General features: G+C 33.5%; 2 protein-coding genes and 1 non-coding gene across 3 annotated transcripts; 2 read left to right on the forward strand and 1 right to left on the reverse strand.

The window, feature by feature from the left end:
• Positions 1 to 4,320: 4,320 nt before the first annotated feature.
• LOC132617144 (probable hexosyltransferase MUCI70) lies at positions 4,321 to 11,317 on the reverse strand. Its single transcript, XM_060332081.1, has 9 exons — positions 9,619 to 11,317; positions 8,561 to 8,803; positions 8,236 to 8,446; positions 7,806 to 7,915; positions 7,523 to 7,722; positions 6,515 to 6,618; positions 6,111 to 6,298; positions 5,412 to 5,611; positions 4,321 to 4,858 (listed from the first exon to the last, which is right to left on the reverse strand). Exons 1-9 carry the CDS (start codon positions 9,866 to 9,868, stop codon positions 4,733 to 4,735), a joined length of 1,632 nt encoding a protein of 543 aa, XP_060188064.1. The 5' UTR covers positions 9,869 to 11,317; the 3' UTR covers positions 4,321 to 4,732.
• Positions 11,318 to 19,912: 8,595 nt separating this feature from the next.
• LOC132617372 (origin of replication complex subunit 1A-like) lies at positions 19,913 to 27,900 on the forward strand. The gene is made up of 16 exons (XM_060332365.1): positions 19,913 to 21,238; positions 21,827 to 21,962; positions 22,137 to 22,289; positions 22,391 to 22,531; positions 22,673 to 22,824; positions 22,901 to 23,000; positions 23,096 to 23,218; positions 23,295 to 23,456; positions 23,547 to 23,604; positions 23,691 to 23,869; positions 23,993 to 24,107; positions 24,237 to 24,307; positions 25,517 to 25,612; positions 26,271 to 26,347; positions 26,636 to 26,719; positions 27,316 to 27,900. Exons 1-16 carry the CDS (start codon positions 20,196 to 20,198, stop codon positions 27,377 to 27,379), a joined length of 2,754 nt encoding a protein of 917 aa, XP_060188348.1. The 5' UTR covers positions 19,913 to 20,195; the 3' UTR covers positions 27,380 to 27,900.
• LOC132620692 (small nucleolar RNA snoR28) lies at positions 22,197 to 22,274 on the forward strand. The gene has a single exon (XR_009575130.1). It is a non-coding gene; the product is annotated as a small nucleolar RNA snoR28 (small nucleolar RNA).
• Positions 27,901 to 27,975: the final 75 nt, after the last annotated feature.

Here is a 27,975-nt window from a genome sequence, read left to right on the forward strand (position 1 = left end):
TTGGGTAAAAGTTTGCCTTAAAGCAAACCTCTGCCTGAATATAGGCCTAATTTTGCTTCAAACCTTTGCCCTGCGAAATTCGTTTTTTTTTTTTGACTGAGCCGAGGTTCGAACCCAGAATCTTGGGATATTAAACGAAAGTAAAATTAAAGACCAACAATTTGAGGGACAAAAATTAAAGACCAGTGCCTTTGAAGGTCAATCGTGCAAATGACCCCATGTGCTATGCAATATAAATGCTAACCATAACATGTTCAGACAAGAAGTTACTTTAAACAATTAGCAGAAGTTCAATCAATCAATATATATATATATATATATATATATATATATATATATATATATATATATTACGATCACGACACTCATACACAAGATGTTTGCATTTTATTCATTGCCAGCCCACATGAGGGACACACCTTTAGTTGTACTTCTATTTGTTGTAGCCGATAACAATATACCATGTTATTATTTCTCAGATCAATACTAATAAAGTCTACTACATATTATAAATGGTGCGGAAAATGGATCCAAAGTGAAAAGAAGAAAAGAATAGATACATTATGTTGATGTCTAATTTACACAGCTCTGTTGGAAAACTTTACACATTGTACACAAGATCGCAAGTAAATCATTAGATAATGATTTAAATTTAGAAGATTAGTAAGGGTTCTTACCTTGATTCATGGTAAGAATCGAATGAACGAAGTCGCGATCTTCTAAATCTTGTTACGTTCTTAATGATACTTCTCTTAGTGGGGCAGAGAGGAAAATAATTTAGTAACAGACTTAGGGATCACAACCAATATATAATAGTGAGACACCTCTTCGGAAGAGACATAACTCTTCAGATGTAACCTTTCAGGAGAGGTGTAACTCTTCAGTTATGAACCCATTAATTATAACTGAAGAGTTAACTAGATTTCTACACATACAAAATACATACCTTATGATATAAGATTTATATATAGCCCATAAAAATAACACTTTATTAGATCAGAAAAATGGGCGTCTTTAATTATATTGATATGCATTCGATACCCAAGGTTGGAGCCCAAAAATAACTTACATAGATTGCAATTTCAGAATCTTGAACTTTTCAAGAATACTGATTAATTCCATTTATTATAGAAGGTTCGGAAATAGATCAAAAAGTGAAGAAAGAAAAGAATATATTGATACATTACAATGATGTCCCAGTTAATTACAGAACTCTACAAAAATAATGACTTTCTACACTTTTTTTCTCTCAAATGATTTGTATGTATTGAGGTGTGATTAAATTCGTTCAAAATCGCACATTAGGAAAGTAAAACGCTCCTTAACAAAGACGATTTCATGCCCAGAACTCGAACCCGATAATGCATAACTAACAACTTTTAATAACTTTGAGATTCCTCCACAAGTACTTGCCACTTGCCATATCCACAAAAACCCAAAATCCATCTTGATTGTGCTAATAGCTTTCAATATATAATACAGAGAGGAGGATGGAGGAGATGAAGGCAGCAAATTCTACCACCTCACATCTTTTTTTTTTTTAGTTACCGCCAAATATCTTTCAGTGACAATGAAAGACAAACAATGGAATTGGGTTTCAATTCTGTATAATTTTGAGTTGAGAAACGAAGAGCTTGATAGTTTGATGTGCTTTTTATCTTTATATTTCCATTGTTTTATTTTGGTGGATTTTCATATCAACAAATATTTATTGGGGAGTTCATATGAAAACCAATGTAACCTCTGATCAAATCAAAAGATTATTCAGTAAGACTTAAAAGGAATATAAGATTTACCCAATTCCATCATCTACTAATGTTATAACCTATTATACCATTGTACTATTATTTTATTCTGTATTATCTAAAGAAATTCATATTGATGAATACCATGAATTTCGTCTTTAGTTATTAAGTGATAATTATCTTTTGAGGTTAGAAAAAAATGAAAAGATAAGGTATAAAAAATGTATACGAAGTTGAATTTAGTTTTATGTTAGCAGTGACTTAAACAACTTTCACATTTTAATTACTCAAATTTTCACGTCGTATTTTATATAAAATTGTAACTTGCTAAACTAATCATTTATAGATTTTCAAATTAAATATACTTTTCATAATAGCTTTCCCGTGATATAGTCCCCCTATTTTTATAGTGTTATATTTGCTATCCACCGATAAAAACTTTTAGAATTTTATAGGGTTATATGTTCCATTATTCCCGTATTCATTTTTGTTTGCTTAATATTTCACATTTAATATCAAGACAATTTAAGATGTAATTCAATTAGCTTACAAATACAGATATCGCCACTTTGCCATGGAATGTGCGGGTTCACCTGCTAAATATGAACATTATTGGATCTTTATTTGTATGATCTTCTCTTTTTCTCAATATCTTTTATCACTTTGTTTGTCTATGAAAGTGGGAGAGTTAAGAGGTTAAATATTACTTCTCTCTTCTTTACAAGAATTAAGGTAGCTTTACTGTTTATAGTTTTCAATTGCTAGAAAGTTGTGCTTTTACATGTTTATTACAAGACCATGAATATACAAATTAGTATATTTTTTCAATTAGACTGCTTATTTGATTAATGATCAGTTATGTCGCCAAGAAAAAAAAAGTGGCGTTACTCACCATTTTGTGTAATAAGAAGTCTTATCAGAAGATTTTTTTTTATTTAATATAAGTTCCTTCATTACATAGATTAATTAACAATGTGAGTAATTTTTCTTCCCAACCACGCGAAGCGTGGACATATTCACTAGTTAATACATATGGACAAATTTGAAATGATGGCTTAAAAACGGACATTGGCATTTCAAATTTTACAATTTATAGTCAGAAGATTCAAAAAGAGTCTAATACACACGCATAAAATATTGACAGAATACCTAAAAACCCTCCTAAATTTGACACGTTTTATGTAGATTTTCTTTAAACTATACTTGATCCTAATTACTCCCTTGTACTTGGCTTTTTAATAATTCTTACCTTCTCAAACAACAATTTGTACTAATTATCCCCTGTACTTGGCTTTTGTATAATCGTCAACCCTTCAAAAAATAAATGAGAAAAGAAGGAATAATTGGCAGCTGTATTTTATTGGAGGAATAGAGAAAATATATGAAAGGATATCAAGAAATAGCTGTTGGAATGGCTAAATATAAAAGAATGGTATTTCAGAATTTTCTACACATTAGATTAATATGATATGTGGTTGTTGTTTCACACTCTCACATCCAAACATCATTTAAAATCACTTGGATTATATAAAAATCAAGTAGGGCGTAATTAGGACCAGTTATTATTTGAGGAGATATCGATTATAAAAAACACAAGTACATGAGGTAATTAAGATTAGGTATAATTTAAGATAAATATGAACAAAACGCGTCAGATTTAGGAGGATCTTTAGGTATTCTGTCTAAAATATTTTGAATATGTACTTATGAATTGAAATTGAAATGAAAGTAATGGTTTCAGTTAAACTTATTGAACCCGCTCTAAATTTGTCTCTGACCTCTAATAGCCAGTTGCAAGATAAAATTTGCAAATTGGCTGCTTTAAATTAAAGAACATGCTCAAGCAACAACATAGGCCATAGCCATGTGAAGCTCATAATGGTCACCTTCATATGACAAATTAATACTAGAATCAGCATGTTGTCTTGTTTGTTGCTATGATCCAAACCATGTTCTCATACTACGTACTGTTGACAATTACATTCCCCCCACCCCACCCACTAAGAATTGAATATATTTATAGTATATTTGGTCAAACTTCTGAAAAGCCAAAAGTATTTCTTTTTTTAGAATTAACCTAAATAGTCGCTCACCCAACTGCTTAAACTAAAAATAGCTGACATATATATAATATATGTATAATTCATATATAATATGTATATAACCATGTATAATCTATGCATATTGGCTAGGAAAAATAAACACTGAATCCAACCGACTATTTGTGTAAAAATTCCTCCTAAAAAAATATGCTTATATTAGAGAGTCAAGATGTTTAACTAAGCTTTTGAGGAAAAAAAATGTGTGCTTTTGAGAAGCAGCAGAAGTTTTAAAAGCATAAAAAGTAGTATTTCTCCAAAAGCACTTTTGAAACCTCCTAATATTGACGAAAGTATTTTCCGAATTGATTTATCAAACACAAACTGCTACTCTCCAAAATTACTTTTTCCGACAAGTGTGGTTGACAAAAGTACCTACTAAAAATAAGCAGATTCTAGAAGCATGATCAAACATGCTTTAGATCAACTTTCACAAGACTTGAAAAACCAATATTTCAACACAACAGACAACAGTATGAACGAAATTGAATTTCATCTTTGCTTCAGAACCAACAGTTCTATGAGAAGAAATACTACATGAAGCTAGCAATAAAATAAGGCAATTTGCAGTATAAAATTGCTATGAGAATACTTGCTAAGACTCAAATATATACAACAAAAAATTAGATAAATTTGACACTCTACAGAATTTTATGAAGAACTTGATGCTTGACTCGTTTTTGGAAACAACAGCTATAGCACTCATCTTTCACAGTTCCTAACCCGCGGTTGATGTACTTGACAACAGGGAAGGGAAAAAAATAAAAATTTGCTCAATTCAAAATTTTTAAGTGAAATTAGGATCTTTATTTCCAGCAATGACTTTTCTATGACGCTTGGATTTCCTCTCTCTTCCACGCTTCGTGGGGATCTTTTTGATTGGAGTAGTTATGACAGTTGACGATGAAACATTTGGTGAGGTCTGTTGAGCTTCAGGATTACAGGCGGTGGAGGGTGAACGATTATACTTGCACGAGGTGGAGTCGGGCGCTCAAGAACGTCTCTGTGATACCCCTACAGATACAAAAGAAGAAAATGGCAGATAATTAATCTTTCACCTTATCTGAGATACAGCTAGATGCAGTCCAAATGAGCATTTGATTTGCATCTTTTGCTATCCAGCATGCAGGAAGTAAATCAGAAAGGTCATCTAAACAAGTAGCTAAAACTATTACTACCTCCGTCCCAATTTATGTGATGGTGTTGACTGGGCACGGAGTTTATGAAATAAAGGAAGACTTTTGAAACTTATGGTTTAAAAAATTAAGCTTTAGATATTTGTATAGCTATAAATCATCTCATTAAGGGTAAAATGGTAAATTTAAATACTAAATATAGAAAGGTGTCCTTCTTGGGACTAACTAAAAAAAAAAAAGTCACATATATTGGGACAGAAGGAGTATCAAATATGTGGATCAGCAAAGCAATTACGTATAACAAGGCACACACATTAGCCTATAATGATCTTTCGGTGTAAATCCTCAAGGGACCAGGTGCAGAAAACAGTTCTTTTTAAAGAAAAAAAAAATTAAACTGAAAATTCTGAAGATAAAGATACGAAGATCACCTGAATCACAAAGTTACGCCGTTCGCAGTCTAAGAACATATTCACAGTCCAATTTGTCTTTGACATGACCTTATCTCTCACAATGGCAAAGCTTATTTGATCTCTTGGAGTAAAACGGTCCACTTCATTAAACCAAAGACAAGTAAAGAGATTGGAGATCGGAATGTGTTCCCTTATAATTACGCATCCCTCAGGGACATCTGCATATAAATAGTACGTTAACATGGTTATCAAACTGAAATCGGCTACATTAGGGTGGTGAGTGGGGAGGCATTACAAGAACGTAAAGAAAGATGAGAAAAAAGGAGAAAATGACAAAAGCGGTCCCTTATGTTTGAGGGTAGGTTCAAAGTAGTGTATGCACGGAATAGTTTTGGTCCTTTACGTTTGCCAAAAGTCAACGTTCTGTCAGTTAGATTTAATGAGAACTATGAAGAAAGGGAAATTAGTGAGAACTCACATTTAGAGGTAAAATTATTGTAGTTTCTGTTATTTTTGATTTATTTTTATAGTCTGGTGCAGCTTTTTGAGGTGCAATTTCTGCTAATTTTATGTTGGTTTGGTGTCTAGTGCAGTTTTTTGTGTTGCAGTTTTTAAGATTTGATGGGACTTTCTTGGTGTTTAAGGTTAAATCTTATTTTCCGACTATTTCCCTCAAATTTAACGAACATCAATCGAAAAAGAGAACCACACACTTACCACTTGTAATAGGAAGTTTAGCCCTGGAATATGGAGTTAGTCCTTCCTTTTTATAGAATTCAACCTGGAAGTCGATGGAAGCATTGTCGAACTTTGCAGCCACCTTATTAGCTTCTGCTTCTACAAACACATCAAAGCGCTTGTAGTGCCTTGATATTGCGAAGCTGGCATTTTTTCTCCACAAGAACCTGATTGAAATACAATAACTTCAGCGAATCAACTTGTGACGAGCAACAAAGCGCATATGTATCAATAATGTTCAAATTTGCAAACTTTAACCATTTTTTAACAAAAGGAATTTCTTAAGATGTTTAGACTTGGTTTTAATCTTAAGTCATGCAACAATGAACTATTTATGATTTTGCTTTTGCATGTATTAGATGTCGATTGGGTCATGGATGTACCTTTCAAGTATTTGATAAGGATCCACAACAAGCTCAAGCTTTCCATCAATCCACAGAGAATAACGAGCATTAGGAAAAAGCCTGTGGAGTAGAAGCTTTGGAACCTGCAGTGGCAACAAATACATGTCACAAATCTACATAAACTCAATGTGACTAGACATGTGAATGACTTGGCTTTCTAACAGTAAACAACTTTTGCTATCGAAACAGCTAACTGTGTCAATCATATATCCAGCACAGAAAAATGCCGATTGTACCAAATGGCTAAAAATTGGATTGAAATATAAAAACAACAGCCAATGCCAAACAAAAGGAAATAAAAAGCAGCATGGCTTTGTTACTCTAATCCATGTAAAAACACACTAAGCTTCCCTACAAGAAGACTGATATGCAGATGAAAACTAGACGAAAAGAACTACTATTGAAAGCTTACCCTGCTGCTGATCACATTAAGTTAAGAGGGTAATTTTCCTAATGCCGCAATAAAGAAAGACTAGTAATATTTCTCTATTCATTAATTGTTCCAAGAAGAAATAAAATACAGAATACAAGGATGAATAGAAACTTACACTTACAGAATGCTAGCCAAAACTACGATACCAGACGAGACGTCGGTTTTAAATTGCTAAACGAAGTTATTCAATCATTATATAGTTTCTTTCTCCAAAAAGTACTAAAAATAAGGAAAAACAAGTAACCACGTCTAAAATCAATATTAAGTGTCATAAAGGCGTAGCTAAAAGCAAAAGTTAAAATGCCTTCTGCAGCTAGAATATGTATAATATGGCTCTGCATCAAATAAGAACTTGAGAAAACCATGAAAAAACAAATGCACTTTGTGTTTACTCTGCCATCAATTTGACAAAAATCATTTTAATGCATCCAATGCACTCTTATTTTCGGAAGCCTTAATTACCAAGCACTCACATATATACACATCCCCTATTGGTTATGGCTGCAAAATCCAACCATTATTTATCTAGGCAATGTATTAATACGAACGCTTACCTTTCCATTTCGCCTCGGATCATCATAAGGTAGGTTATGAACAACAACAATTCTCCACAAACCAATTCTCATGCTACTGTTCAGCTCACTTGAATTTCTCAAAAATGCCTCTGTTTCCTCATCCACAAACATATAGAAGCAGACATTTTTCTTTGCATATTCACTGGTATTCTTTGGTTGCCGTATCAAATCAAAAGCCCCTTATCAATAATATAATTTGTTAAAACTAAAGTCCATCAGATACAAATGCAAATGCAACAATCAATGAATTAAAGATCAATACCAAATATTGCCGATGCCACCACGACACCTTGACAAGATTCCATCTCAAGAAGGTCAGAATCGTCAATGTCAAAACCTGTCTGATGTCCAGGCCTCATTCCTCTAACAAAACTGTCAATTGGATGTGGAATGGAAAATCACAAAATACACTAAATTATAGGATCTTGTGAAAATTACAATAATCTATATCACTACCATTTGGCCCGTCGGCCGAAATTAATTACGGGCGCTAGCCAAATACAAAACATATACACTAATTAGGTATACTACAGGTATTCTTATGTATGTTATATGTATATTTTCACTTAATAAACAACACATACATTTGCCAGCCATTATTCTTTAGGGTGGTCCAAAAAGGTAATTATCCAAAAAAATAAGTGGGTGAACCCTTATGTTCATATAGTTCCGAAGTTGAGAACATATCATACCCGCAGTGCACGCTCATTGACTCTCTTATGTCATATGAGTCATTCCTCTGAATCAGCGAAGGATATCCGCCGAAATCTGAACCTCCAAACTCGGTTTTACTCTGATTCTCTTCATGGATGTAAGTCAAATTGCTAACAACAGGAGAAAAGGACGGCACTTCAGGCATTAATGCAATAGCTTGTTCAACAGGAAGGTAGCACACCGGACATGCTGAATAACAAAAGGAATGGAAAAATGAGGTTCGGTATTGAGTACTTATATTTTCTGACCTTCAATATATTCAAAGGAGAAAATTTCAGAGTATTACGAGACTTTCAAACTTACGTCGTGGTCCAGTCCTCTTCTTATCTGCTGGCGGGGGTGGCAATGTGAAGCCTTCACATGGATTTCCAGGAGGAAGAGTGTATCCTTTGAAATATACAGGAGGAGGAGGAAGAAGAGGAGGTTGGATAGTTGATGCACTTCGGCCAACATTAGTTTTTTTTATTGACTCAATACCCCTAAAAATATATTTATGTACAGTTTCTGGAGCAAACATCCCATTACTTTGTTCCGCTGCAACTTCACCTGAAAATGAGTTGAAAATTTTGATCATCGTAGAAGGTAGAAAAGAAGACCTAAGGGATGAAAAAGTAAAAGATGACAAGCACCAATATATGGAACAGCCGAACCAAAAGCATTCCCTTAATCACAGAAGTACAAAATTGGACTGCAAAGGTGCTCGTTAAAATCTTTAGCATAAACTAGACAAGATCAGGAAAATCTCCTCATTAAGTAAAAACATTGGAAATACAAGCCAAATGTCATGAAGTTCGAGGCTGCCAATTAATATTTACCAGACTAAGAACCTCTCAATAGCTCCACAATACTTACGGGTTGTTTGGTTGCAGGTTAGGAAGTAAATTATTGATGTATTAAAACCAACATAGCTAGTACCATGTTTGGTAGCATTTAGTTGCTTTGTATAAAATTTAGCAATCCAAGTACGGTACTTAGTTACCAGTTTACAATCCCGCATAACTGATATATACGTTAGGAGGGAATCTATGTATTGTTTTTTGCAGGATCGAAGATGGAATAACTAATGCTTGAATAAGTAATCCCTGCATTACTACTACCTACATAACTTTAACTAGCAACGAAACGAACCCTTATGGCATTAACTCTATAAATTAACATAAATAAGATTTTCAAATTTTTAGGACTACTTCATAAACAAATTCTCCATCTTAATGTTTTCAAGTTTATGACCACCAAACTAAAGCTCAAGCTCTGGTCAACATAACATACAGTTCAACTTTAAACTAAAAGTTGGAGCCAAAGTCATACAATATGACACATCTAAGAAAAAGTGGCAATGTGCGGATGTATATAAACCAAACCTTTGCCAACATACAAGACCCACAGAAAAGCTGCAGCAGAAACAACACACAACAGCAGCATTCCGACATTCTTTCGAGGGGCGAATTTGCAGATCCAGAAAAACAATCCTTCTTTCTCCTTAAACAATTTTGGGGGCTTTCTTGGAATAGGTGGTGTTGTTTGTATTGGTGATGAATTATTCTGAAATTGTTGTTGTTGTAAAGAACCATAACTTCCTGAAGAACGAAGACCCAATGACCCTGTAGTCATTGTTGTCCTCTTAATAATAAAATTTCACCTCTCATTGCCCCCCTCCACTCATCCACATCCAAAAAAAATTCACTTTACTCTTCCTAAAGTTTGAATCTTTTCACTAAATTTCACCTCCAAATTTGAAACCCCTCAAGTAAATCAGCTCAAAACGCCTAAAGTTCGATTCTTTTCACCTCCAAATTTTGGAACCCTTCAAGAAAATCAGCTCAAAAACGCCTAAAGTTTGAATCTTTTCACTAAATTTCACCTCCAAATTTGGAACACTTCAAGAAAATCAGCTCAAATACGCCTAAAGTTCGAATCTTTCACTAAATTTCACCTCCAAACTTGGAAACTCTTCAAGAAAATCAGCTCAAAAACGTGAAGTTAAATTCCACCTCCAAATTTGAAACCCGTCAAGAAAATCAGCTCAAAACCATGAAGTTCGAATCTTTTTACTAAATTTCACCTCCAAATTCGGAACACTTCAATAAAATCAGCTCAAAATGGCAGAAACTTCTCCTTATACCAATCTATTAATGCCAATCAAATGAAAAATGCACCAAATTCACCTCCAAATTAGGAACACTTCAACAAAATCAGCTCAAATCTAATAAAAGAATGTACCAAATTCACCTCCAAACTTATAACACTATCACAAATCAGCTCCACTCATCCACATCCAATCTTTTTCCTAAAGTTTGAATCTTTTCACCAAATTTCACCTCCAAATTCCAAACACTTCAACAAAATCAGCCCAAAAACTTCTTTCACTACATGAATCTGGTAATACCAATCTAATAAAAAATGCACCAAATTCACCTCCTAAAGTTTCAATCTTTTCACTTTATCTTCTTAAAGTTTGAATCTTTTCACTTTATCCTCCTCAAGTTTGAATCTTTTCACTAAATTTCACTTCCAAATTCCAAACACTTCAACAAAATCAGCTCAAAAACACCACAAAACTTCTTTCACTACACAAATCTAATAATGCCAATCTAATAAACAAACAATGCATCAAATTCATCAAGAAAAACAGACCCCAATTCTCCAAACAATATTTAAAGTCACAATCAATCACTTTTTTTTTCTCATATATCAATCTAATAACAACAACCCCACTACACCAAAACAGTCTTAAATACCAAAAATGCAATAAAAGTTTAGCATTTTACAAAAGTAAAGATCAAGAAACCACTTATATAAGTAATATATAATATGAACTCAATGCTACCAATCAAAAATAGTAAAAAAAACAATTTTAAAAAATGGTTCTTGAATATACAAACAATAACAAATGATACACTAACAATATATATGACACTGAAATTGAGAGATGATGTAAGAAAAATGATTTTATAGGGTTTAGTGAAACCTATCAAATCTCAGATCACAGTTTACGAGTAAAATTTTATTCAATTTTTTTGGAGTTCATTTAATTTTTTTTCCATTTTTATAGAGGATATTTCTGCAATTTTTTTGTGTCCTATTTATATTGTTCTAAATAGGTAGATCAAGAAAAGAAAAAAAAGAAAAAGAAAAAAAAAAGCACTCTCCGCTAAAAATAGATACCCATTTTTATTTGTACAAATGAAGAGATAATTTGACATTTTATTAAATATTGGGTTGAAAATTTTAAAAAATTATTACTCCTTTCGTCCCATATGACTTTGCCACATTACTAAAAATATATGTCTCAAATTACTTGTTCATTTACAAAATCAAGATAAAATTAATTAAATTTTTTCCATCTTACCCTTAGTATTAAATGTTATTGAAAATAATCAATATTAATTAGAATGTATTTATTGAAGAGAGATAGGAGTAAGGTAGTAAAATACAATCTTTTATTTATAATTTCTTAAGTAGCGTGCAAAAGGAAAAGTGACCAAGTAATATGGGATGGAGAGAGTAGTAGTTGTGCAAGTTTTAAAAGTATGTTTTATTCATTTCAATTATTTAGATGATGTATAATAATTAAGGTAATATGATAAAACTGTTATTTTATTTATTGCTTCTTAAAAATATGTGTCAAGTTAAACATGGATAAATAAAAATGAACGAAGGGAGGAAAATATAATTGATGCTAGCATGCCCCATGTGCGCGTGATAACTGGAGAGTTGTCTGTACTAAAAAGGTCAATAAGTGATTAACAATTTTAAACATTGTTGTTAACATAATTAGCTGCTGTTACGTATTAAGTGTCAATAAGACATAATTAGCTGCTTTTAACATAAAGGTCAATAAGAGAGTTTAGCTTATTAATCACGTAATTAACGGGGTCTTTTAAACGAGTGTTACGTATTATTTCATAATGTATTGTTTTATGGATAAATCTATAAAAAAAAAAAAAAAATGGATACGGGATAGAGCTTTATAAAAAGGTAGGGTAAAAAATAAAAGTAAAAACTAAATGAGAAGGAGAAATAATGTTACGATGTTGTTAGAAAATTATAAGAAGAAAGCGAAAACAAAGGCTTGAGGTGTGAGAACGACTTTCCTTAAAGAAGATATTGCCAGTATACTGATTTAGGGAAAATACTGATAATCTTCTTCAGGATACAACAGACCACAAATACGATACTTGTATATTTTTTCTGATTATACTTCACAGGGAACTCTCATTAATTTATTGAGCAAAATTTAGGTCTCTTCCTTAAAGTTACTTTATTTCACAAACAGATGTGTCCCCCAAAAATTAAATTCGAATAAACTGATTTTCTGTAAAAAAATAAAATAATTAATTTTTATTCAGCCCGCCCCAAGCCCCAAGTTCAAGTTCAAGTATTTAATACTAATATATAAATATATTCTTAAATAAATGTAAAAAGTGGACAAGGACTTAAAATGACCAAAGAAATGGCTAAAAGCCATCGATGTGTTCACCACTTTCCCATTTTATAACAAACTACTCAACAGCGACCGCATCAAATTGATTGTTACAGAAAATGAGACTTTTCTTCCTTTCATAACGATGAAATTAATGATAGGATACGATACAATTTAAGTAAAAATCAAAACAAACACGATATTTTAACTAACGACATGTACTATACAATACAATGGGTAACAAACTAAAAACCATCCAAACAATCTGTGAGGATTTTGACATATCTGTTAACATAATTAACTACTGTTGGAAGACAGTTTAGCTTATTAATCACGTAATTAACGGTGTTTTTTCAGTTACACTTTGTTTAACTTGAAAGTTTAAGTTGTCCTGGAGTTAGACGTATTTATTACACTTCTAATTTAATATTTATCTGTTTATTTATTAAAAAAATAGATTTACATTTAAACTTGGTACTTTTAATTTCTTTAATCAGTTAAACTAACTCTAAAGTCAATCTCTATATGACCGACAAGTAACATCTAAGAAAGTAAAAGAGATTTTTTTAATTATTTTTCAATGTACATATGTAATTACAACAACAACAACCCAGTGGAATCCCACAACATGGGGTATGGGGAGGGTAGAGTGTTCGCAGACCTTACTCCTATCAAAGTAAGACGTCTGTTTCCGAAAGACCCTCGGCTCAATAGAAAGCATAAAAAGAGGTTAATGAACTTAAAAAATAGGTTACTATACTACTACCCACTTATTGTTATGTAACTTAAACACACAATGATATTTTGCCTAAAATGGATCTTTTGACATTTGACAAGTAATAAATGGAACACTTATATATAAAGTTGGATAAATCACAATTCACAAGAAATTTAATTACATTTTATTTATTTATGATAATTTAAATTAAATATCTATAAAATAATTAAAATTAAAGAGTCAAGGATTTACACTCAACGCTTTAAAATTAACATTGCAATTTATGTCATATTAAACGCCTTACTTTATGTGTATGTCTTTTATAACACTGTCCATGATCACTCGTATGTTAACTCGTAAAACACTATGGTTTGACTTATTATCTTCTTCTTTTTTTAGTTTCCCGCCCAATGTTTGGTACTAGCATTAGATTCTCGACTTATTCAAATTCGCATCGTGTAAGATTCATTAAAAGGGAAAATCACTTTCTATTAGGATTCACAACTAGAACTTGAGACCGCTGATTATTGTTGAGTGGGTCATATTCATCCCACCACAATCCTCGATCAAACTTTACCTCTTCTTACTATTGTACTGTCCTCTTTGGGAAGTTTATTATTGCTAAATATTTATCCGCACCGAATGCTTACACCAAATAGATGCAATTTATCGTAGTTAAGTAATTTAATGGAGTGAATATATACATTGATTAATCACGAATAAGTGATAATCATGTATATTTATACACATGACATACGAATAGTCTTTACCGTTTCCCATCTTCTCTTGTTCTTCATTAGGTTCATATACCATATTTAACGTCCTCGATAACTTTAATTTATTAGGCTATTGCCTTAAATATGTCTAACATGTTTGCAACGTGAGTATGGGACCAATAATTACCAAGGCCTTAAATTGGAAAAGGTCACAAAATCTTTCAAACTTGTTTGCTATGTGTCCACAAATTGATGAAAAATATTATTATCAATATAGAAGGAAAGAAAGCAGGAAAAAGACCAATCATTATTATGCATAAAAGGAAACTAAATAATTATGAACAGAAAAAGGTGTCCTTTTAAGGGTCATAGACTAGGTCCAATATGTACAATTAAAACAAAAGAAATTTTGATTCTTTTTTCTTTTTCATATTTTCAAAATTAATTTGGTGGCTAAAAAAATGTACTTGTTAAATGCCCAAATGACTTTTGTCATTCTAGTGGGGCATCTTTCCATTTCTATGAAAGTTTTATTGATAAGTCAATAGTGCAATAAAGTCACTGTCTCAAGTAAATTTTTCAAACAAAGTGGACATCAGAAAGGAAATGATTTTCTAATTTCTATTTATAATTTAAATGAAAGAAAATAATCTTGTAAATAATTACTATATTTTAAGTTGAACATGCAAAGAATAGTTAGATGTTGAAATTATTTTTCAGCAAAATTCACTTGGAAATTTTTTTAAAAAAATTATAAACCGTTGGAATGCTCAGACAATCTTTTAAATATTTCACAAGCATTCGAATTTTCAAATTTGATATTTGCATATAATGATTATTAAACTAGTATTTACAAATATAAATTTAGTATTACGCATGCTAAATTATTATTTATCATCAGAAAGGACATGGCCAAGCATTCTAGAGTGTAGACATTAATATAAAATATTTCCTTTTTGCCAGCGCAAAGAATTGGAAAACAGAAAAATGTGTTTGGTGGACAGCCAGTTTCAAGATCCAATTTTATTTTGACCTCTTGATATATACATATATATATATATATATATATATATATATATATATATATATTATAGAAATAGAAAGTCATTAATCTAATTACTAGGTTTGGGACAGATGTCTATTTGGCACTATTATCATTTATCATAACCTTGTACTTTTATATTGTTTCTAACATTATATATGAAAGTGCAGGCATGAGCTTTTAATTTAATCGATAAGTCATTTTTAAAGGAAAAATATTAGTGATGTATATATTTTAACAAAGCAAGTGCATAGCATTGAAATATTTTTCTCTTGCTAATTTAACATTAGAAGAATTTATTTCTTTCTCTTTGTATTATCCTTCTTTCATTTTTCATACAACAATTGTTAAAGTAAGCATGTATAGCCAATAAGCTAAGATATCAGCTAAGTTCATTGCATTGGATCAAAATCTTTATGTTTGCTTTTTGTTGCTTAGATTTGTAAACTTCTTTAACCAACTAATAATTTAATGAAGGTCCTATAATGCTTGTAGAAAACAAATTAAAAGTTTATTTGTACCGGACACTTGGACCAAATAAATTGTACGACACAAATGTCTTGCATATAAATTCTTATCGCTTAAGCATGATTAATTAAGTGATATATATCTAACTTTAATATGTGATTTTTAAAGTAAAATTATTTGATTTGGTATTGTTAGTTATCTATTATCGAGTCAAAATTGGGTAGCTAAACTAACCTGAGTAGGAAGTTAAAAGAATTTATATTAGAGATAACTTGGTATTATGGGTAATTATCAAATATTATCAAGTTTTCTACTACTTAACACTACACCAAAAGAGACTTTTAGTGGCAATATATTTTCCTTTTAGCGGCAATAGTTATTACCACAAAAACATTTACCAGCAATTGGTTAATACCATTAGATCCACGGTCGCTAAAGCCTTTAGCGGCATTTATTGTTAGGGCTAAAGTTTGGTATTGCCGGTAATAATTGATTCTAGAATATAATTAGCGACAATTAAGTTATTGCCGCAAATTAATTGCCGTTAAAAGCATATTTTGTTGTAGTGGAGTTAATGCTCTTAGAAATACGCAATTAAAGATATTTAGTTCGTGAAACAAAATTCTGTTTTCTAGTGAAATAGAATAGGACTTGCGGCAATTTCTTGGTGGTGATGTTCTTCGAATTATTTGCCGTGAAAAAGATACACAAAATTCTTATTCTATTTTGTTTTCATAATTAAAGTTACATCTTTAATTCACAAAAATTATAAATATTGAGTGCCAGTAAATATCTTTCGCATAAGACATTCCAACTAAATAAATTGACTGCCTTGTTTTTTAAGTTATTTATAATCTGTGGGTTCCTTATTGCCTAATAGCCACCAACTTTGGCAAGTTGAAGCTAACTGTGTGCCTAAGCAAGATTTTTTTTTTTTTTTTTTTTTGGTAAATGATATTATTACTGTGCTTTAACGCCTCTTCCTTTTTTTTTTCTTTGCAAAAGAACCTTTGACATTGACAAATTTTTTTTGTCACTTCTTTACTTCAGCTAGTTTAATTTTGCTGGCTCTTTTGAGTATTACTTAATATAGTTAACATAAGTTACTACGCTAAAACAATAATTTTCCTGTTTATTAGTTGTAAATTAAAAAGGTTTTATAGTTATTATTTAATACTCGGCTCATTGTCTTAATGTTTTCTCTTTTAACTTGTTGGTCCTATTCTCTTTCTACGTATTGACAAGTCTATGCTACTAAAAATTCTCTATTTTTTCAATAATTTCCACTGAAAAATGTTCAGTAGCTAGTTCACATTGCATGTCAGTAGTGAAAACCTAAATAGTTGTGTTTTCAAACGGAAAAATTATGAAGTTTTCCAGCATTTTAAGGGAAACCTGTTTCCCACAATGCAATTTCCCTGTGAGTTGGTTATGTGGGAATAAGGTGGGAAAACCGGAAAATCGTGTTTTATAGTACAAATTTCCCACTGAATGTCGGTGGAAAAACCTTTGTTTCTAGTAGTGCCACTCTTTTCACTCTCTGGTACCATACACACACACGCTTCAATATGTTGAACCTATTCGTTTTCTGTCTATTTCAAGTTCAGTACTCTTCGATCTCCTAAAAGAACAAGAAAAAAAGTGAAAATATATAGTCAGGTTATTAACTAAGCAAAACAAAGAGAAAAGGGAGGTCATGATAAAGAGCATTCTTTTCCCTTATCAATTGTATAAGGGTTTCTCAAGGGATTTTTTATGATCCTGATTCGATAAATATTTGAGCCTGTCATTGTTATGGTAGGACAATAAAAAAAGCATTACAAAACCTGAGAAATCACCTAACAGACACTCATGTCTACAAGAACAAATAAACAATATTGAAAGGCCATTTTTACAATTGCTTGTTTGTACGATACTAAAATTTAGTTCGGACGCCGTCATAATTCAAGGTGATGTTTACTGCTTATTATTCTCTTCGTCCCAGTCCCAATTTATATAACGATCTTTTTTATTGGACATGCAATCTATTTTAAGAATATATTTATTGGACATAAAATAAATCATAAATATTTTGTGTGACTTTAAATCATCTCAATAATTCTAGATGATTTTTTTTCATCTATTCAAGCCTAAGTGGACAGATGTACTTGACATCTGTATTGGTAAAAAGTAGCAAGCTAAGCAACCATTAAAATTAATTGGCATGCGCGCAAGCTGGCCCGAAAACTATAATTATAAAAATAATAATCTCAATTAAGCCTAAAATAAGACTTTTTGAAGAAAAAAATTCCAATGTGGTGGGGTGCACCAGGCCTGGGCCTGCAATGCCTAGGCGAAGCTCCAAGGCTCTGATAGCAAGCTACCCTGTTGGACCTTGTCCTCGAAAAATTGAGTTAATAATGTGTGGGCCAATATTGGTCGAAAAAGCCGAGAAAGAATTTTTTAAAATTTATAATCTAAAACAAGTCGTACACATTTGTATAATTATAAATTATCTCAATAAAAAATAAGAATGAGAATTATGAAATAATTTTGTTTACAACTATAGAATATATTATTCCTTTGGAGTAAAATTTGAAAAAATGTATCACATAAAATAGGAGAGAACATGTGCTTTTATACTAGAAAGTTGTCACATTAGCACCAGAGGATGTGGTGCAGCGGATGGGTTGCTCCTCCCTTAATAACTAGAGGTCTCGATTTCAAGTCCTGAGTATGAAGAAATCCTCGGTAGGAGCGCTTCTTCCCATCGGCCCTACGTGGCGCGAATTCAAATTTAGTCGGACTCTAATGCAGATACCAGACACCGGATGAAAATTAAAAAAAAAAAAAAAAAAAAAAAAAAAAAAAAAAAAAAGGAAAGTTGTCGCATTCAAATGATCAAGGTAGCATTCTCTGCTCCTACGCTACTACTGTCGGTGAACGATTATATCAAAGCCTTCAAATGTCCAAACATGATAAGTGAGAGAGATTCTAATTTTGACCAATGAAAGATATATTGTAACTACCTTTTTTCTCCTTCTTTTTTAGCATAATAATACGTCAGAATTTGCAATAAAGCTTTTTCATGTTTACTGTTTGAAAAAGATTGTTTCATCGTTGATTTAAAAGAAATCAAACTTAATGATTAACACTTCATAAGTATTTTAGTTCTTTTCAAGTGTTTTTTTTCAGTTAGGTAAATTAGATATACTAAAGATTTAGTGGAAAGAGTTGTTGCAAGGATGTTCTTCTTTGAAGAGCGACCATCTCATCTCAAAATTTGAGTAGATAAAAAAAGTTACATTTTATTTACTTAATTAATTATGTAGTAAACACGACCCCACCCCCTCTTGCGAATATTGAAGAGACAACTAGTAAATTATATTTCTTCTTTTGGTTTTCTACCTGGTGTTTGATATCTTCTTTGGTGTCTTAACTAATTCAGATTCGCATCGTGTAAGATTCATTAAAGAGAAAAATGCTTTCTACTTAATTTTATTCACTCCCAGGACTTAAACCAAACTCCTTTAATTAAGAGTGGAGGATTCCTATTTATTCTACCACGACCCTCGGTGATATTATACTAACACTACTATCTTTGACACCTTTTTTCCTTCGACTTCTGGCAAAGAGAAACTTCTCTTCCATTTTTCCAAGTAAACAAGTAAATGATTTTAAATGTGTCTTTTAAAGAGGTCATTTCGACTGCTTTTCACAAGGCCCAACAGCCCAACCCAAAGCAGGTGGGTCAATTCGCAGTAATGCCCTTATTTTGGGGTGGTTTTTAATTTTTGGCCATCAAAATGAAAGTATTTTACTTTTGGCCCTTCGCCTAAAATCTCAGGGTTCCGCGTTCGAACCCCTGCTCAGGCGAAAATTTTAAAAAAAAATCGCTAGACAGAGGTTGCCTACAAACTCTGCCCCATCGGGCATAGTTTGCTTGCAAAACTCTGCCTTAAGTACTAGTAACTATTTAATTTATACCTGTTTTATCCTTGTTATAAGTACTAGTAATTATTTTCAATTGATCTCCCAATAAGTGAGGTGAATTATTATAATTGGGATGATATAGTAATCCCTATAGTAAAATTATCATTTTATTTATTACTTATTAAGGGTGTGCCACTGCCAAGTACAAGTAAACATGGATGAAGGGAGTAGTATGAAACTATGAATGAGATCAAAATGTCTAATATAAGAAACTAACTGAGCTAATATGCTATTCCACAAACTCTAAATCTAATCTAACCCTAGACTTAAGTGACAAAACTTCAACTACATCCAACGGTCACGAACAACCCCACAAATACAAAGTACCACTCCTCTCAGCACACACTCACTTTTCTTGCATCAACCTCTCTTCTTCTTCTTCTTCCCCTCAAAAACACACGCAAAAAACCCATTAAAGTAACAGTATAAAGGTATGTAATTTCCCATAGTCTTCAAATCTAGTAATACTATTTAGGTATGTCCTAAATTAGTGTTAACGTTATTTAATTTCCCATAGTCTTCAAATCTGTAATAGTACTAGCTTTTACTCTTTGAGAAATCAAGAATTCAAAGTTTCAATTTTTATCTCAAACTTGTCAATGGATTTTTGTGAAAGTAAGACAGCCAAACAAACCCTTAACACAACACCAATTAAGCAACAAACCCCATTTCCCATTCCCAATTTAGAAACTATTTTTCCTAAAACCCCACAAACCCTAACTGCCACCAATCGCCGCCGTTCCCTCCGCCTTACCTCCACCACCCCACCACCCTACCCCAAAAATGTGACAAAAAATGTCACTAGTTCAGCAAAATCAAGAAAATCTAAGGTTATTGATTCAGTGGGTCCCACCATCGTATCGACCCCGGGACCCACTGAATCGAAGAGGAAAAGGAAATGTATAGAGAGAAAAAATGTGGGTGTCGAAAAAAGAAGCGTTTCGAGTAGTGTTAAGAAGAGGGTGGATTATAAAAAAGTGATCTTTGATGGAGGAGAGTTTGCTGTAGGGGATGATTCAACCCCCGTTTCGACACCGGGACCCACTGAATCGAATAGGAAAAGGAAATGTGTGGATAGAAAAAATGTGGGTGTCGAAAAAAGAATCGTTTCGAGTAGTGTTAAGAAGAGGGTGTACGATAAAAATGTGATCTTGGATGAGGGAGAGTTTGCTTTGGGGGATGATTCAATCCCCGTTTCGAGGAAAAGGAAATGTGTAGAGAAAAAAAACGCGGGCATTGAAAAAAGAAGCGATTCGAGGAGTGTTAAGAAGAGGGTGTACTATAAAAAGGTGGTTTTTGATGGGGGAGAGTTTGCTGTGGGGGATGATGTATATGTGAAGAGAAGAGAAGATGCTAGTTCGGACGATGAGGATCCGGAAATCGAGGAATGTAGGGTTTGTTATAAGCCAGCAGGGAGGGTGATTATGATTGAATGTGATGAATGTTTAGGAGGGTTTCATTTGAAGTGTTTGAAGCCACCTTTAAAGGAAGTTCCTGAAGGGGATTGGATTTGTTTGTATTGCGAGGCGAAAAAGTTAGGGAAAACGGTGGAAATGCCCGTACCGCCTAAGGGGAAGAAACGGGTAAGGACTGCTAAGGAGAAGTTACTTGATAGTGATCTGTGGGCGGCTCATATTGAGAGGTATACGAAATTTCCATTCTGTAAGTTACTTACAGTCAAACCTCTCTATAATGGCGTCGTTTGTTCCGATATTTTTTCGCTGCTATAGAGAAATGTAGTTATGGAGAACATATAATACTCCCTCCATCCCAATTCCGATATTTGTTGGCTGCTGTAGAGAAATGATATAATAGAGAACATATAATACTCCCTCCATCCCAATATATGTGGCATCGTTTGACTAGGCACAAAGTTTAAGAAAGAAAGGAAGGCTTTTGAATGGCCTAAAATGAACATTTGACACTTGTGTGACTATAAAACATTTCATTAGGGGTAAAAGGATAATTTTAAAGTTAAGTTGTTTCTAATTATAGACACGTGACATTCTTTTCGGGACACACTAATAAGGAAAGTGTGCCACATAAATTGGAAAGGAGGGAGTATAACACATGATAGATTCCAACAAAAGCACGGTTGTTATGGTTAAATGTTGTTTTAGACAATGACTGTTATAGAGAGGTTTGACTGTATAAGACTTTTTGTGGTTTCTTTAATTGTTTGCTTGTCAATGGTTGTGATGTTTGGTTAATTATGATATCGATGTTATAGTATATGGAAAGAAGTGGATGGTACCTATTGGTTCCGGGCACATTGGTATATGATCCCAGAGGAAACAGCTGCAGGAAGACAACCGCATAACTTAAGGAGAGAACTTTATCGGACTAATGATTTTGCTGATGTTGAGGTAATATTGTGGTATTCTATTCTCTGTCTTACAATGTAATGATTTTCACTGTGGAAGTTATAGTTATATGCTAACTATTTTGCTGCTTGAGGATTGTAAGCTTTGTTAAGAAAATATCATTTACTTGTTGACCATTGCATCTGTTAATATAAAGGCCTATGATTCTCTCTGCAGATGGAATCTGTCATCAGGCATTGCTATGTTATGTATCCAAAAGAATTTGAGAAGGCGAGAAATGAAGGAGATGATGTTTTCCTTTGTGAATATGAATATGACATTCAGTGGCATAGTTTCAAGCGCATTTCTGAGATTGAAGATAATGATGGGGTATGTTTTAAAACATTTTTTAATGATATTTATGGAACCTTTTGCTTATATCTTATGAATTATTTTGGAACTAATTATAAGCTGTCTTCTCATTTTTGTAGGATGATGATGAAGCTGAGAATGATGGGGATTGGAACTCTTGCGAAGATCCCGACTCTGACGTGGAAGATGATGTGGAATATGAAAAGGAAAACCTAAGTAATCTATTAACCAGACCATCTCCAGCTCATCCATTGGCTGCGGTATACAACTTGTCCTTTGACAGATATTTATTTTTAAAATTTATTTTTATTATTTTGTTAAAAGGAACCTTTGACAGATTTCATGTTCACTTCTTCCTGTTGTCAAAAGAAGAAAGCTAAGTAGTTTGTTTAAGAGTGCAGAATTCAAGAAAGGGCCGCTTTTTTGGACTACAGAAGATAGGTGCGAAGAAGATACCAGAACATGTGAGATCTCACAAGCTTACTGAACTTGAGAAGGCAAAAGCAACACTTTTGCTGGCAACTTTGCCCAAATCTCTACCTTGTAGGACTAAGTATGTCTTTCCTCAGGTGCTAATCTTTATGCAATTTGCTGGTATTTATCTGACATACAAGTGCTCTCATTTGCAGAGAAATGGAAGAGATAACTACATTCATAAAAGGTGCCATATGTGAGGATCAATGCCTTGGTAGATGCCTTTACATACACGGTGTTCCTGGGACAGGAAAGGTATCTATTGGCTCAAAAGAATACACTTGACTCATCTCTATGTTTAGGCTGGTCACACATTACTGATTTGTTCCTTTATCTGCACTGTGCTGCAGACGATGAGTGTATTAGCAGTAATGAGGAGTTTAAGGTGTGAAGTTGATGCAAGGAACATTAAACCTTATTGTTTTGTGGAAATTAATGGCCTAAAATTGGCGTCACCTGAGAATATTTACAGTGTAAGTATGAAGTTCAATCTCTATGGCGATGCAGACAATAGCGTTATTCTCTGAAATGTTTCTCTCGATGTTTCAGGTTATTTATGAAGCACTTAATGGACACAAGGTTGGTTGGAAAAAGGCTCTTCATTCCTTGAATGAGCGGTTTTCAAATGTCGCTGAACGTAGCAAAGAGGAAACCCGGCCTTGTATTCTACTTATAGATGAACTTGATCTCCTGGTTACCAGAAATCAAGCGGTAAATGATGCATACTTTAATCCACCATTGTATATATCAATCAAAAACAGCAAATCGCATATTTATGACTCTATTTTCTTTTAATTCCAGGTTTTATATAACATTCTTGATTGGCCTACAAAGCCAAATTCCAAACTGATTGTTATAGGTAAGTGCACAATTTGCTATCAATGTTTCCTTCCTTCTGTTACTTATTACATGCGACGATAAAATAGTAATTTTTCTCACTAACAGGTATTGCAAATACTATGGATCTTCCGGAGAAATTGCTTCCGCGGATTTCAAGTCGTATGGGCATACAAAGACTTTGCTTTGGTCCCTATAACTATCAGCAGCTTCAAGAAATTATTTTAACTCGCCTCAATGGAATTGATGCCTTTGAAAAACCTGCAATTGAATTTGCTTCAAGGAAGGTTGGTCCTTCTGTGGTTCATCTCTACAAGGAGTTTATCTTTATTAGTTCTAATCATCCCATGTTGCAAATGTGATACTTAAGGTGATTATTAAAGCAATGTCCAATTTACACGTAAATGTAGGTGGCAGCTGTTTCAGGTGATGCACGCCGTGCACTAGAAATATGTAGGCGAGCTGCGGAACTTGCAGATTATCGTGCAAAGAAATTGTTATCAATTCCCAATTCTGCTGCAGCAGGTGAGCTAAGTTTCGAACTATGTAGACATTAAAGGCAAGAAAGAAATACTTGGAATTCCATTAGAAGGAAATACATATTCGTTCTGGCTTTATACAGATTACTTATCTTATGCTTGCTGTATGTTTCAGGCAAAATGCTTGTCAGAATGGCAGATGTAGAAGCAGCCATTCAGGAAATGTTCCAGGCTCCTCATATCCAAGTGAGTCCAAAACGAACACCCTGTGGTGTAATTTCAATATTCATTTTAGTTAATGGGGAAGCATCTTGTTGATAACAACCAGAGTCCACGTTCTTTTTTCCTTCCTTTTTTGTCTTGTTGATAACAACCAGAGTCCATATTCTTTTTTCCTTCCCTTTTTGTCTTGCCTCCACTACTCTCAATCCCAAACTAGTTCTCTTCCACTTATGGGTGGTAGAGAGGCAGTGTAAAAGTTAACTCTTTCCCCTCTGCCATTATTTGGTTTAAAAAAAACAAAAGACCAAGTGTCGGTGGGGTTTATGCCTAAATCCCTGCCGTAAATCTATAGCAAAATTACAAGAAGGTGGATATGACCAAACCTTCCAATACATGAGAAATGATCAAAAGCCATTTCTATAAAACGTGTACACAGCCTTCAGCAATGAGAGAAGAAGCATTTTAGGCTTCCAAAGTAGCGGGTGCCAATGAATGAACAGTCCTGTTAGTTGGGTTTGAGGGTGTTCTCATGGTCAAGATGATCTAAATTTTGGGCAGGGTGCTGTGAAGGCAGGTAGACCAAGGTGGGTGGATCAGCAGCCTGGGTGGTGGGTCATCTAGGGGTTGGCCAAAGAGATCTATAGATAGCGTAGAGAGTTCCGACGAGAGAGCTTTGAAGAAAGCTACAGTAGCTATTTTTCCCCTCTGGACTGCTTCACCAAAAGTTTTCAGGTGTCCAAATGAATGTCTCCAATGGATTACAGTCAAACCTCTCTATAACAACGTTGTTTGTTTCGATATTTTTGGGTTGCAATAGCGAAATGCTGTTATAGGGAACATATACTAATACATAACATGAAGGATCGCTTCCACAAAAACCATGGTTATTATAGTATAATGTTGTTATAGAGGACGGCTGTTATAGGGAGGTCTGACTGTCTAAACCTATTAATTGCTCGGAGTATCCTTGTATACATACAAGCATTAAAATGAAATTTACTAAGGAGTTCTACTAACCTTCCTTACTACAAAATGGGAACTCCAATGATTTCTTAGTGCAATCATGTTAAGACTAGCTCTTTTTTTTTCCCGTATAGTTGATTCATAATGGTGTAGCGGCTACGTGCTAGCTGATGTTTCACTGGCTATACAGGGAGAACATAAGGTTTTTGTTTTCTTTTATACACTGTATCATAGTGCTTGTAATATGTCTAATTATTTTTTTTCCTGTAGGTGATGAGAAGCAGCTCCAAGCTGAGTAAAATCTTTTTGGCAGCTATGGTTTATGAAGGTCATAAGACAGGGATGAGCGAGACCACCTTTGACAAGGTAGTTTACCCGTCTTCTGCCATTTGCAGTTTCACCTGGGTCTTGTGACATCTATAATTTATATTCTGTTTGGCCAAGCTTCTAGGAAGCCAAAAGTTTTTTTTTTCCTCTCTCTAAAAGTGCTTCTTTTAGAAAGTTGAGGTGTTTGGCCAAGTTATTAGGAAAAAAGACGTGTTTTTTGTAGTAGCAGAAGATGAACAAAGTAACTTTTCCCGTGAAGCACTTTTGGAACCTTGGCGAAGCACAAATCGCTGCTCTAATATTGATAAAAGTGATAAAAGTGCTTTTCAAAAAAAAGTGATAAATGTTACATTTTCAAAAAATAAAAATAAAAAATAAAATTGATAAAAGTGCTTTTCAAATTGATTAGCAAACACAAACCACTACTCTTTAAAAATACTTTTTTGAAAAGCACTTATGACAAAAACCACTTTTCAAAATAAGCAGATTTTGGAAGCTTTGACAAAACAGGATATTAGCGATGTAGTGAAAAGATATGGATTAATTTTTTATTTTTTTTAATTTAAAGTCTTTCCACTTTGATTCTTCTCTTTCCTCTGGTTTGTTTTTTAGGCACTTATTTTCAATCTTCTGGCCTATATACTTAGCTCGAGTGTTGTTTAAATTTGTTACCTAAAATAATTTTTTTTCAATGTAGTTGGCAATAACTGTTTCCCGTCTCTGTACAAGCAATGATGAAAAATTTCCAGGATGGGATATGCTTCTAAAAGTCGGGTGAGCTACAATATTGTTTCGCTTCCTGAAATTATCAAGCCATAAATTCATAACCTTGAATTAATGAAGTTCCAAATTGCTGAATGGTGACTGGAAATCTATGTTGTCCAGGCTCTTCAGAAATGCAATCAGGTGCGTGTCGGATCCTCCAAAAGAAGTGCATTTTTGGAGGATCTGAGTCCGACACGTGTATGGCAGCATTTTTTGAGACTCTGAGCAACACAGCTAGAAATTCTCTTTCATTTCGTGAATTATCCTACTTAAGTCGGTTATTTTGTTTGGTGGCAGATGCAAGCTTGGTGAATGCAGAATACTTTTATGTGAACCTGGAGTGAAGCATAAATTACAAAAGTTACAGCTCAACTTCCCAAGGTTCGGTTTCTTTATGTGTCCTCAGCTGTATGTCTCAATCAACCCTTATACCTGAATTTTCTCTTTCAACTAAACTGTCGTTATAGAAGCTAATCGTGAATAATTAAACTGCATAATCATGCCCTTACTAAAAAAAAAAAATGTAAACTGCATAAGCATGTGTCCCCAAAGTCCTAGCAATAACAACTTTTTTATGATAAAAATAACAACTATAACTACGCCTCAGTCGCAAATAAGTTGGGGTGACTTTGTTAGGACAGACTCTCAAAAATCCATTTATCAAGATATTTGAGAAAGAGCTTCTAAAATGAAGAGAGTATTACTAATCCTATATATTGTTGTAAATCCCCCATCTTTTAGTTGAGAAGTACTTCTTCCTTATTAGGATGAAACCTTTGCTTAGAGCTTCTACAATGAAGAGAGAATTGCTTCTCTTTCTGACTTTCCAGCACCGGCAGGTGCCAGATTCTATACATCGTTTTACCATTCTTCCTCCGAAACACCTCCCCCTCCCCCCCAAACCCAAACAGGAGCTGAGAATCAAAGATGGAGTTGCAATGGTTGCCAAGTCCTGATTCGTTGCATTTTTGTTGCAGTGATGATGTTTCTTTTGCACTCAAAGACAGCAAGGAGTTGCCATGGTTGGCTAAATATCTCTGACTTGTGGACACCCAAGGGTGTGGCGTAGTGATCAATGACGTGGGTGGAGAACCATGAGGTCTCAGTTTTAAATCACAGCGGAGGCAAAAACATTAGGTGATTTCTTCACATGTGTCCAAGTTTTGGTGGATACCCCCATGAAATTCCTCAAGGTATACACAAGCTCGCACATATACACACGGTTATAAAAAATAAAAATAAAAAGTAGCTCTTGACTTGTGGATGTTTGAGTTGGAGTTGGAGTTTGATACTCATTGGTTTCATCATATCCTTGTTCTCAATCATTCAGTTCATGTCAAATTCGAATATTCTTCACAAGAAGTTCAAGTGTAGTCCTGTTTTCTTGTTATCTAGTAGCTCTTGACTTGTGGATGTTTGAGTTGGAGTTGGAGTTTGATACTCATTGGTTTCATCATATCCTTGTTCTCAATCATTCAGTTCATGTCAAACTCGAATATTCTTCACAAGAAGTTCAAGTGTAGTCCTGTTTTCTTGTTATCTATGAGCTTTTCAACATTATTTATTCTAAGGATACGTCGCCATCTGGGCCATTTTTGTAGAAGCAAACTATTCTTCTTCTATTTTTGCACTTCTGA

This window comes from Lycium barbarum, chromosome 11 (assembly GCF_019175385.1).
Source record: "Lycium barbarum isolate Lr01 chromosome 11, ASM1917538v2, whole genome shotgun sequence".
NCBI lineage: Eukaryota > Viridiplantae > Streptophyta > Magnoliopsida > Solanales > Solanaceae > Lycium > Lycium barbarum.